Source organism: Ornithodoros turicata, unplaced genomic scaffold (assembly GCF_037126465.1).
Source record: "Ornithodoros turicata isolate Travis unplaced genomic scaffold, ASM3712646v1 ctg00001032.1, whole genome shotgun sequence".
Taxonomy (NCBI): Eukaryota; Metazoa; Arthropoda; class Arachnida; order Ixodida; family Argasidae; genus Ornithodoros; species Ornithodoros turicata.
The window spans coordinates 77,105-89,753 of NW_026999441.1; the positions used below are offsets into that span (position 1 = coordinate 77,105).

Here is a 12,649-nt window from a genome sequence, read left to right on the forward strand (position 1 = left end):
GAGGATGAGTGAGAGAGAGTGGCTGGTTTATCCCTTCAGATGACGCACCATGTAGAGCCCTGGACCGGCAATCCAGAAGATGTGGGTTCGAGTCCTACCGCTGGGTAACCTTTTCAGTGACTTTCATCTTTCATTTCTTAGGCAATTTGAGGCCTTGTATGTATTTGTCCCTTCTATGTTGTTTCAGCCTCAGAACATCAGTTCTTTCATGTTGAACAGTTGCCGCATTCATATTTGAACGATACGAAGCAGTGAAAAAAAAGTTCCCAAAGCCCGTGGGGGTCGGGCTATGATTTTGGGACGGTTCTTGTGGAATGACCCTTTAGCTCATAAAAGGCAAGGCCAGCACAACGAAGTGCGCTTTCCAAACGACGCCGTACCAAAGAAATGTTCACATGCTTTGTTTCCGGCTTAGCAATAACATAACAGGTGTTTGCTAATCTACGATGCAGAGAGAACGGAATCAAAGAAGCCAAGCGGCCAGGCCAAGAGCCCATGCCAAGCCAAAGACAGATAAACCTAGAGCAGTGACGTCGGTGCACCCGTGCGCAGGGTTTGCCGACGGTCTGACGGGCGGGCGGGGAAACTAAAAAAATAAAATGTTTTCTAAAAATCTACGAACAGTTGGACCAAGATATGTCGCACACATATTCAGTGTTCGCTAATGAACACACAGCGCGAGTGTCGCTCAGTTCTGCGGCACTTCAAAATTGCCATATCTGACCTTTTAGCGTCGCTGCAGGTTGGGGGTAAGAACGGCAGCACCTATCCGTTCTTATCTTCGTCTTTTTTAGTTTGACTGTTGATTTCACAGTGTGTTGAAAGTAACTTACACTGATGTACTTTTCAGAGTTAAGTATTTGGTACTCAGCGGTGTTTTTCCTGGTACTCCACAGCATAACTTAAATTACATTTTTTTGAGTATCTTGTACAACCGTATCCGTTTTAACGGGTTGAGTGGCTCACTAAAAGAAGAACTATAACACTACTCTTAGAAGAAAAATCTTTAATAGTTGAAAATAGAACATGTATGAAAACCACAACAATATCATACGCAAGCGAGCGAAGCATGGTACACATGCTCGCCTTCAGGTTCGACAAGAAGTGCGATGGACCTACATCATCCACTTCCCACTGTTCAAAAGACGCTGATTAATGTGGTTCTTCACTTATGTCTTATGGCACTTCACTTGTCTGTGTCCCGAAGAGAATGAACAGTTCCAGAATGCGAGGATCCTCTTCGACCATCGCCTTCCAACCGTCAGTTTTTCCCACGTCGACCAAGTGCACTTTAATGTAGCAGAGGGCAAAATCTCTCAGTCCGTCGGCGTTCAACGTGATGGACAGGCGGAGAATTTCCACGGCATTATCCACACTGAGACTGGACGCGAGACTGTACACGCACATCGACTTGAGACGCTTCAGGTCGTACTTTTCTGCAGCATGAAGAAGATCGACAGCCAAGGGGGCCATATTCGGTGCAGTATCCGTGTAGATGAAAGTTATCATTTCTTGCAACGCTTCAGCAGAGATGTCGTCCAGATGTACTCGGTTCTCTTGTTTCTCCTTCATGTTGTTTTTGAGCATGGCGGCAAACACCGGGGATCGCATGGCCAGGATGATCTTGTGCACTCGAAAATCCTTACCTTCAGCAATTAAAGTCACGTCGGCGTAGTCGTCATCATCGTAGAGTCGAGCGAAATCATCCATAAGACTTGGTCCTTCAGGCGGGTTTTCGAGGGTGCAGACCGCGGACGATTTACGCAGGTGTAATATCGTTAACTCACAGCACAGCGTAAGAACGCCATCTGACAACAAACAGCTGGTATCGTCAAGGAACTCGCTTCTGTTACCGAGAACGGCGGTCCAAGTGCCGTACTGCGAAAAAATTCGAGCTGCAGTCGCTTGTTTCCTTACTTGCAAGCAATCTTTGTTCACTACCCATACGCAGCATGCTGCTTTGACTGCATCAATTCCGTAATACGTCACTTCTATTTCCATGTAGTTACTCTGCGTCATCTGCGTGTAACCCGGATACAATGACATGCTCCACAGACGCGAACTGAAGAACCTTCCGCTATTAATGCAGTGGTCTGCGGCGTCACAAATTAAACTAAAGTCTTTGATCACCCAAGTATGCAAACACTTTACCTTCGTGTATTCGTGGTAGCTATAGCTGGTCGAAACTACGTCAACGTCTCCTGCGATAGCTGCCATGACTGTATTCTGATCCACAGTGGGCGCCTCAGAAAAACACGGGCACGCACTTTCGCGATGACGACTCTCGAAATAAGAGCGATGCGTTCGTTGTATGTCGAATTCGTCGAGTTGGTTGGGTCACTTGAGTGTTCTTTCACACACAACGTCTGGGAGAGACGAGCTCCTGATCGGATGACGCGTACGGATGTAGCGCTAGCGTTACCTCGTGGACGCAGAGGGAAGCTTCCAAGAGACGCTTCGGACAGAGGGAGCTAGTAAGAAATATGACGCGTATGTCTGCGCTGCGGTTCGTCTTTTCCCTCCTCTGCACCACGTTTCCCCCCCCCCCCCCCCATTACACAGTATCCTTTCAAATCCATATCAGAACCTATATACTTGGCTCAGGTTGGATCAAGGGTGTCAAAATTCAACGAATTTAATCCAGATGCCGAATGAATTTTACCGAGCGCTTTGTCATTTAGCGGTGCTACGGGAAAACTTTGCTAGATGACTGTATCGAATAGCGACGACAATGGGAATAACTGGAAATTTAAAATAACTGTATTGTAATCATGAAGCAGAACCGAATGACTGAAAAGTAGGAACTCAAGAACTGTTAAAGAAAGGAGCTAGCAATAAACTGAAATTAATAAAATCCCGCCTCGCGTCAGACGCCCGCGACGATGAAGGACTCGAGGTAGGGTCGGCTTAATAGTCCACCACATCGTCGAGGCGAGCCAAGCATACCACGAGACCAGGGGAGGTTCGTGCTTGGAATCCGTAGGCAGCGTAAATTGCTACCACAGACGAAAAAAAACACAAAAAACAAACAAACTTATTTTATTTTGCACAAAAAACAACATCGCTCGAAGACTCTGCATACCAATCCCGCTAGAGCGCCACCATTCCGCGCTTCCACGGATTTTCTGAATAGTCCGCAAAAACCTGGTACCTTCGGATTATTCGAAAGCCGATGACGTCATCGAAAACGCGGGCTCTTTACCCCAGCAACAGCGTGTGCACCTTCCTTGTATCCGCTCTCCGCCCCACGCTGGAAGACTGCGAGCAGCTCTTGCAAACAGGCTGAGAACGGCATTCGAGGAGCAACGTTGCCATACAGGTGGGGGATCGCGCACTCTCTATGACGTCATACTTCTCAAAACTAGGAATTAATTTTGTATTACTTCCGCGTCACACAGAGAAACCACCCTTTAGTAGAATACAGGGTGTGATAGACGGGATTTCCAAGTAGAACCTTGCCCAGAGACTGAAACAGTGTACACGGTGTAATGAATTAGTATTTGGTTTGGGCTGGTTTGTAAGGTGTCAGCAACTTCGTCTTCCCGGTTGTGGTTGAGACGAAAAAGAGGGCGATGAAAAGAGGGAAAAGGGTGCGCCCTGATACGTTGATGAGCGTGGCGCACTGTGACTGGTCGATTCAGTTGTTCCAACATTGAAGACGATAAAGTTGTTTTGGTTCACGGCTGTCTTGGATATCTTTTTTGTAGAGATCGAACGAATACCTTTTTTTTCACACGGCATGGGAACCAACGTAAGCTCCGACTCATCAGTAGTTCTTCCACTTACGCATCTCGTTCCCGCGGTTCGCATTTGTGCAGGACTACTGTTCATTATTTTGTATTAGTAGCTGTAGTAGTAGTATTTGTATTATATATTAGTAGCTGGTCTCATGTATGTGGAGCCAATTTTCTCATTTTTTTCCTTTTATAATCAATCAATTGCCTTCCCGAAATGTGCTTTTTCAAGCGAGGCGCTTCGCATATCACAGGAGATTATAAAGTAAGCACTTGACACACGTGCATTTTGTTGGATTTTGAAGATTCGAAGACTCAGATTGTAGCGGGCATCTTAAAGCTGCTTTGGCTCTTACGACCTCTCGTTCTCTGTCTCATTCCAGGGGTTGCCACATTATTAACTAACGCGGTCGACATAGTTTCAGGATTCTCGGAGTGTAGGATTGGAGCCTCGACAATTCTGGAAGCACCGACCCAGGAATGCGTGGGCCACAACGCGGAGCTCACGCAGGGAGAAGGAAGGCCGATGGCTAACGTCTTCAAGGTTTCACAATCACAACGTTGGCCGACACAGGAATTACCAGACCCCCGTGGCAAGCTGCGGCGCCACGGTGCAGCAACACTGCAACACGCCTGTAACGCATAGCGAACGTGGTAGAACTTTAATTTGTTTTCTCCAGGAGGGTCAGCAGATGGTGGTGGTGGTGGTGGTGATAGGGCTTGCCGTTGTCGGCCTCACGTATGTGGGCAACGTCACGACTCACGCCCTGGGGGAATGTGCGTCCTGGGCCGACTTCTAAGGGAACTGTGCCGACATATGTCTGAAAGCGTCTGAGGAAAACCCAGGAAAAACCCCAGACAGCACAGCCGGCACCGGGATTCGAACCCGGGTACCTCCCAGTCTCGACGTGACATGGCCAGCACGCTAACCGACCTAATCATCCTGCCTATACAAGGAAAGGAAGACGACAATCGGCTCGACAAAGAGCTCGAGATTTGGAAGGCGGTGGGCAGTTCGTTCATGGAACCCCTAGGGCGTTTATGTTTATCCGCTCCGAGCCGTGTATTCGCTAGGAGTCCTAGCGTCTCCGAGCGAATAAACATAAACGCGCGTATGGTATGATGGTATGATGGACTATAGAGCTCACCGTACCCGTAAGCAGCAGATTACATACGATCTGGTTCTTCACGGCTTCGCGTTTCTTAAGTCATCTCACACATTCTCAACCAGAATGGGAGAATATTATCGAATGAAAAGCTCAAAGCGGAGTCACTCGCTCCCATCACACGCATCCTTCTGAATAGATAGCGCCACAAGCGACCGGGTACTGTGAACAAGCCATTCTGTAAGTGCGTGTGGCGCAAATACTTATCAAATATTTCACGATTCTGTAAATGGGTTAATTCTCATCTGGGCGACTTAGAACCTTACGGCACACAAGAGAGAGAGAGAGAGAGAGAGTAAAAAAAAGTTATTGAACCCGGTCGCTAAAATCAGGTGGTGCACTGTTAATAACAATAGACTTTGCTTAGCAGTATCTTAGAAACCATACTTTTACGGAGTATATGTAATATATTGAACATATGTGTCCATTACTTTTTCTTCATTCATCTGCTTTCATGTTTACGACTAACTTCCTCTACGGAGACTCAAGTCCCTGAGGTGAGGCAGCATCATCACTGCAACCCACTATTCAGAGCAGACAAATTCTGTGCAGCCACCTTCCAGATTCCTCTTTGCAGCATTCTCTTGCCTACCATTCAGGCTCTGTATATTGTTCACAAGCTTTTTTTTTCACTTTCCAGTTTACTTTATCATGTGCACAAATATGATGTTGAGGAGGACATTTTCTTGTTGACGCCTGAATAAGCTGGGTTGCATTTAAGAGTGCAGCCTTTTGTTCCTAATCATTCCAATCATTACTCAAGTGGACCATGTCCATTTGCGTTCACACTAAGTGGAGCATACTGTGCATACTGTGTTATGCTTTTTCTTCTCTCAAACCAGGACGGCACAAGTATATGGTAGCTGAAGTCTTTCACCGGGGTAACATGCCAGAACAACTCCAGTAAATGCTCTGCTGCTCACCTCTAAAATAAAGAAGCCTACGTTTGGTGCACCATGTCGTCGCGAGATTTCGTTCCTACTACAACCCTTTGTGCTTTGTTTTACATTACGAAAAATAATTCTACCAACCATTACTACTCAGTGCTCTACTACTGCATTCAACCAGTTCAACTTGCTCTGGCCATCCAGTAAAGCTTGTGTGGTGACTTCACGTTGCATATAGTTGCTGGACTTCACCCTCATTTGCTGATAACATTAGTGCCAATAGAGTTGTTGGATGAGCTGTGTGGCAGTGTAAATAGCGATAATACATCCTGTGCTTGCATATCCATAAAAATTACGCATGTGCAACATATAATATGTAAATGTAGATGTACAGCTAGTGGTAGTGCTAAAATATTCCTATCCTGCATGTATCTGCTATTGCTGAATATACAGGGTGTCCCAGAAAACGTGTCATTGTATTCCAATAAAAAAGAAAACTACGCCACCCAGAATCATGCAGTCAACGGCATTTGTTCTTACTAGGTTTTAGCCACCTCCTGATGTGCATGTCATGTAACCTAAGCTTAATTATGGAAATTTTGTGAAGTGAACTCGGAAATTTGCCAAGTAAAGGTCACTTTTTTCCACAGCACCATCAAGAGCGTGCCGAATTTACTCGAATTTATGATAATTGACAGTGATATTCAGGATCTATCCTGTCGTGAAAAACAGCCGAACATCGTGCTTGTCGGGGCACTTGAGTATAATGCGCGAGGGGTTTTTGGGGAGCGCAATCGCTATTAGTCCGATGAAAGGAAGTTGGAAACCCAACCGACAGAGTGATAGTAGAAAAAGTAACAGTTCCTGAAATTGGAAGAGCGAAGGTATGGTCCCTGCCAAGGCCGGACGCGATAAGCTATGTCGGTGTTATTAGAGTCACTAAACAAGCTTAGCTACAGAGTACCGACACTGAGTTCCAAGAGCGAGCATGCGCCATCTTGTTTCCGCGTCACGGCAGCCACGCGCACGCGCACTTTAGCGTGCGAGTGCAGTCTTCCTTTCTCTTGCAAGCAGCTCATCACAGGGTGCATTATGCTAGCTGTCTTTGATCCTCAACTGGGGATAATACCTATGTGGTACGGAAACAAAGATGGCGCTCGTGCTCTCTCTTGGACCTCAGTGTCGATACTCTGAAGCGAAGCTAATTTAGTCACTCTAGGTGTTCTCTCTTTCTACCATGCCGGTGTGGGATGGGTTTCCAACCTTCTTTCGTCGGACTGGCAATGATTCGGCTGAAAAATTCGTCGCGCGCTATCCTCTCCGAGCTCCGTATAGAGCATGATAGAGCATTTTTTCCGATACGATAGCTCCTCAATATTCCTGTCAATTATCATTAATTTGCGTAAATTCGGCACGCTCTTCGATGGGGTAAAAAAGTGATCCTTACTTGGTACATTTCCGAGTTTACTTCGCAAAAATTTAGATAATTAAACTTAGTGTAGTCGTTTTTAGTTTCTTGCCATACGCGAAAGAGATCCAGTTTTATCTTGAAGCGCCTAGATGGCATCGGATACGCTAGAGCGCCGGCGAAGATGTTTGGGTTTAAAGGGCTGTTGAACGTTGGACATTGAACGGAAGAAGGTGAGAGTTGCGGCTTGCTTCGGCGAGACGCGGTATGGCGAGGTGTCCGCGCTTTTTGGTCCTGAACGTTGAAATGGAACGTACAACGCAAGTATTAAAGCGTGTTTAACTCAGTATGTGCGTGTGTGTGTGAAGAAAGTCTACATTAAGTTACATGACATGCACACCAGGAGTTGGCAAAAACCCAGTAAGAACAAATACCGTTGACCGCATGATGCTATGTGGCGTAGGTTTTTTATTAAAATTCAATGACACGTTTTCTGGGACACCCTGTGTCTATGAAACACTGCATGATTAGCACCTGCAGTGTGTGGCTGATCACCTATGGTTGTAATTTTCTGAGTTCCCTTTGACCCTGGTTCCACATGCATAAGGTTGTAGGCCTGCTTTAGTGTTATAAATCACAGCACTTAGCAGTTTCAGTTATTAGCTCTTTTGTATTTTAGTTATTATGCTATTTGAGCTAAATACCCGCATTTCAGCTGTTTGACCATGGCGTCCTCGTCCTTGACACATATACAAGTGGGCCCACATTCTTGGTGGAGCCTGCATATTTGGGGAGGCTCTGTCCAGTTGGCGAATCGGACAGTTTTACGAAGAAGACTGATTTTCGCCAGTAGGCCAAAAAGCATTTCATTTGAAATAGTACCACTTACTTCCTTTTCTTCTATTGCAAAATAGGGCATGTTGCGTGACTACTGGGGCTGTTACCTCCCTATAGGTACCTCAACTGGTGACTTCAAGCCTATGTAACACCGTAGTATAAGGTGGCATCGAAGCAGGCGAGCTGGTGCCGTATCGTTTGCTTGTGCCCCTCAGTCTTGGAGGTTGGACGTACTGCATAGTACTGAACAATAAATGTGGAAAAACAAACATTTATCTGAACCAAATACGGTGTGTAGCATACTTGTTTTCTGTACTGAACTCTAAATTCCTATTATGTGCTTATGAAAATGTAAGTTTGAGTTTCTGGAGGCGCGGTTGTAGCTAATGCTAAGTGTTCATATTTACGACGTGCTGAAGACTGAATACCTTATAAAACACAAATTCTTGCGTAAAACATGCACATTCTTAGGCAAACAATGAGTCCTTTGACGCAACGAAATACGGCCAACCCGACGCGTTTGTAGACCACCAAATCCAAAATAAATCAGAATCGCTTGAAAGCGCGAAGCTGCTTTAAAGAACACACGTTAAAACAAGGCAGAACGAAACATTAGCCCACCCAGTCTTTTACATTTATAATGCGTACAAACAAATCGAGCAACAAAGGGGGAGCAGCTTCCGAAGATCACAGCCGCACTTCACAACGCACTTGCTTTGTTGTCCGATCACCAACACGTAAATATAATTGCAACCAGAGGCGGAGAGTTTTAATTTTCCCTGGGGGGGGGGGGGGGGCAAGGGCGCACCGCGAAATAAGTACTCTGGTGGGGGTGGGGGGGGATATGTTTATTAAGAAAAGAAAAGAAAAGTAAGCCAGATGGATGTCGGCGTGTTATTCCAAAAGGGGGAAGACAAAAAAGGAAAAGAAAAAAGAAAGCAAAAGAAAACAAAAAGAAGGAAAGAAAAGAAAAATGAAGAACACACAACTAATCACACACTCTGGCGGGATCTTATGATGTATGCAGAACTGGTATAGAAATAAGAGGAAGGAAGAAAAAAAAAAGAAAAACAGAGAGAACGTGAACAGTGAACATGTGCAGAACTGAAGGCATTACGCCTTTGAAAACTGAGTGCAAAAGGAACAAAATGAATTGAATCCTCGGTGTTTGACCCGAAATGCGCGCAATATTATGAATATGGTCAATGAAATGGACCAGCGCGGGAGTTGAACCAGCTCCCAACCGATATGTGTTCCGAAGATTCTACCGTTGCACCTCACTGGCAGCTGCAGGTACCTTTTCGACTGCTTTCGTTTCATTGATCTGATTGCTTTGGGCGAAATTCAGGCAATGTGTTGTGTCATCCTCTGTGTTTCTTCGCCTCACCTTCTACTGTAATAATGAGTATGGTGGGCGGATACATATTTTACAAACTGCAAGATGCATTTTTGGGGTTGGTGCCTCTTCGCTCTTTTGACCCGGACGCTCCGAGCCCCAAAGGTTGGTGTCAGTCTCTTAGCGAGACTTCCGGGGGAGGCGGCGCCCCCCCTAGTTCATTTTCCGGGGGGGGGGGGCAAGGCCCCCCCCCCCCGCAGTCGGCGCCTATGATTGCAACGTCAGGCAACTACCAGACACTTTCATCGGTGACGGCGATACAACCAATACAACGTTGGCCCACGTATCTCGGCAGCAAAAACTTTATAGCCACGCCGGTTGATGCTTGCGTTCCTTGTTGCGAAATGTCGCCGAGCAGAAAACGGTTACATTCGGCCACAAAGTACACCTCACATGTCACACCTGCAGGCGCCAGTGCAGCAAACGATTCACATAAAAAAGCAGTTCATTATTGCGTGTTATCCGAACGTCTGCAACGAAGAGAAACAAAATGCCTCAGCGTCTTAGTATTGCAAAGACGCGACCAGAGACCTTATGACCAGGGTTGCCAGATAGCGAAGGCCTTGTATAGCCCGTTTTCCGGCCACCTGTAGCCAAAATATAGCCAAGCACACAAATATTGTCACGAAGCGTAATGGGCCGGCGAGTCGTCGAATAAACAGCAAACGGTTTATTGAACTACTTGGTAGCAAAAGGACAAGAGTGATAGCTCTCTGAACACAACTGAGTCCAAAGAATGAATGCTCCACCCTGGAGCGCACAAGCATTTTAAGCGTCGCGCCGAAAAGTCTAGAAACAGCGCATGCGTTTGCCAAAGAGCAGACGGTGTGTCTGGAATCTTCTTGCTTCTTCTTCATCACGCGCCGGGATGAGATGTACCGCTTCGTGCCTGCCCTGGAAGTTTCTCGAAGATGATTCGTGGCATTGCCCCCTCCGTAGATGTGGCATCGTCTCGATGCCGTTCTTTGTTTTGTTTTTTTCTTCGCCATGTTGTCTCCTTCCGACCAGTCTACAGCGCTACCTGCTATAGCACAGCTTGAGTCGAACGACGTGAACTATTTCAGTCCTATCGGGGGTCGTCGAGAGGGAGGGCTACCCTCGGGTATCACTTCGTAATCCAGGTCTCCAATGCGTCGAAGTACTTTGTTGGGACCGAAGTAGCGCTTCAGTAGCTTCTCGCTAAGGCCTCGTCGTCGAATCGGCGTCCAAACCCATACCAAGTCGCCTGGACTGAACCGTACCTCTCGACGGCGCAAATTGTATCTTCTTTCATCGACGCGTTGCTGTTGAAAAATGCGTAGTCTGGCCAGCTGGCGGGCTTCTTCTGCTCGCTGTGTGAAATCCAGAGCGTCGTTTTCCCCATCACTGGGTTCGTGGGGCAGCATCACATCCAGCATAGTCGATGCGTCATGGCCGTGTGCAAGGCGGAACGGTGTGAAACCCATTGTTTCCTGGATAGCCGTGTTATAGGCGAACGTGACGTAAGGCAGTATTTTGTCCCATGTCTTGTGCTCGACGTCGACGTACATCGAAATCATGTCGGCAAGGGTTTTGTTTAGGCGTTCGGTGAGCCTGTTCGTCTGCGGATGGTACGCCGTTGTCTTCCGGTGGGCGGTGTGGCTGAGTCCAAGGATTTCTTGTGTTAGCCTGCTCCTAAATGCCGTTCCCCTATCGGTGATTAAGGCCGTCGGAGCTCCGTGCCGTAGCACGATGTTTTCGATGAAGAACTTCGCCACTTCTGTTGATGTGCCCTGTGGAAGTGCCTTAGTCTCGGCATAGCATGTCAGGTAATCGGTGGCGACGATTATCCAACGATTTCCGAAAGACGAACGTGGGAAGGGCCCGAGTAGATCCATCCCAATCTGCTCGAACGGCGCCGATGGCGGTGCGATTGGCTGAAGGTACCCAGAAGGTCGTACCGGCGGCGTTTTTCGTCATTGGCATTTCCGGCACGTCCTTACGTAGTGGTGGACGGTCTGGGCCAGTTTTGGCCAGTAGTACTTTTCCCTTATACGGGCCAGTGTCCGGCTGTATCCCAAATGACCTGAGGACGGTTCGTCGTGGCAGAATTCAAGAATCTCGAGGCGCATGGGGGGGGGGGGGTCTCCAGCACAACGAGAAGCCAAGTAGCGCCTTGTGGTGCGTGGTTTTCTTTCTAGAGGACACCATTACGTAGGGAAAAACTCGGGAGTGATCTTCTGAAGATAGAAGGAACATTGTCGGCGCGGCCCTGCAGATAGTCGACGAGTGTCTTCAATTCGGGGTCGTTGTACTGCTTGATAGACATGGTAGTCGCGCTCATTAGACCGCGGAAGGCGTCGTCGTTCTCGAGACTGTTGTCCTGTCGCTGGAGTGGTGCTCGGGGCAGGCACTCGACGTCGTTGTGTTTTCTTCCTGACTTGTAAGTGATGGTTACGTCATACTCCTGTCATCGGAGGCTCCATCTCGCTACGCGTCCCTTAAACCAGCCATGCAGCACAGAGAATGGTGGTCTGTTACCACCTTGAACGGCCGGCCGTACAGGTAGGGACGCAACATTGTGATGGCCCATACACTCTTAACTCCGTACCCTTTAGTAAAGGGTAAAAAATCGCAATATTTTACCCTCTATTTCAGAAGCTACCAGGTACCCTCTGAGCGACCCCTTTTATAAAAGTTACAAGGAAACCAACTAATTCCTTCAATCCAGCACCTGCACGTAAAGGTTACGCCAACGTGAGGCTTTTCATACAGGATGTTCATTTTTATTCGCAACAGAGTAGCGCTCATTTGGCAGGTGGGTTATGTGAATTTTTGCTAATTAGTCGATCCGTAGTTACAAACACATGCGTCAGGAAATGTCGGAAATGTTTGTAACTACGGATGGGTTAATTTGCGATAATTAACATAACCCACCTGTCAAATGAGCGCTGGTGTGATGCGAATAAAAACAAACACCCTGTGCGTGGGATATCGACAGACATTTACAGAACACACCAAGGTACCAAAATGAACCAGCAGAAAAGGAGATCTTGAACATATGTATATTACAAAAACAGAAGTCTGTCGAGAGGTGACACATTGTGCACAAGTGCGATTCTGATGTGAGGAGAAACCATGGTCGCTTTACCATGTATGTGGAAAAAAGAACTATCTTCTAAGTGAGAAGCAATGCATAAAAGTGCGAGGAAGCTAGCGAGTCAAAACAACTGACCTATGTTTGCTAAGCTGAACACACCCAA

At 47.0% G+C, this 12,649-nt stretch overlaps 1 protein-coding gene across 1 annotated transcript; it reads right to left on the bottom strand.

Moving 5' to 3' along the window:
* Positions 1-1,176: 1,176 nt before the first annotated feature.
* On the bottom strand, positions 1,177-2,046 carry LOC135376099 (speckle-type POZ protein-like). The gene has a single exon (XM_064608672.1). The coding sequence runs from the start codon at positions 2,044-2,046 to the stop codon at positions 1,177-1,179; it is 870 nt and encodes a 289-aa protein (XP_064464742.1).
* Between the last annotated feature and the right edge of the window lie 10,603 nt (positions 2,047-12,649).

Bases quoted from the DNA above. Each gene is read 5' to 3' on its own strand.
- LOC135376099 (XM_064608672.1), bottom strand. From the start codon at position 2,046: ATGTCATTGTATCCGGGTTACACGCAGATGACGCAGAGTAACTACATG.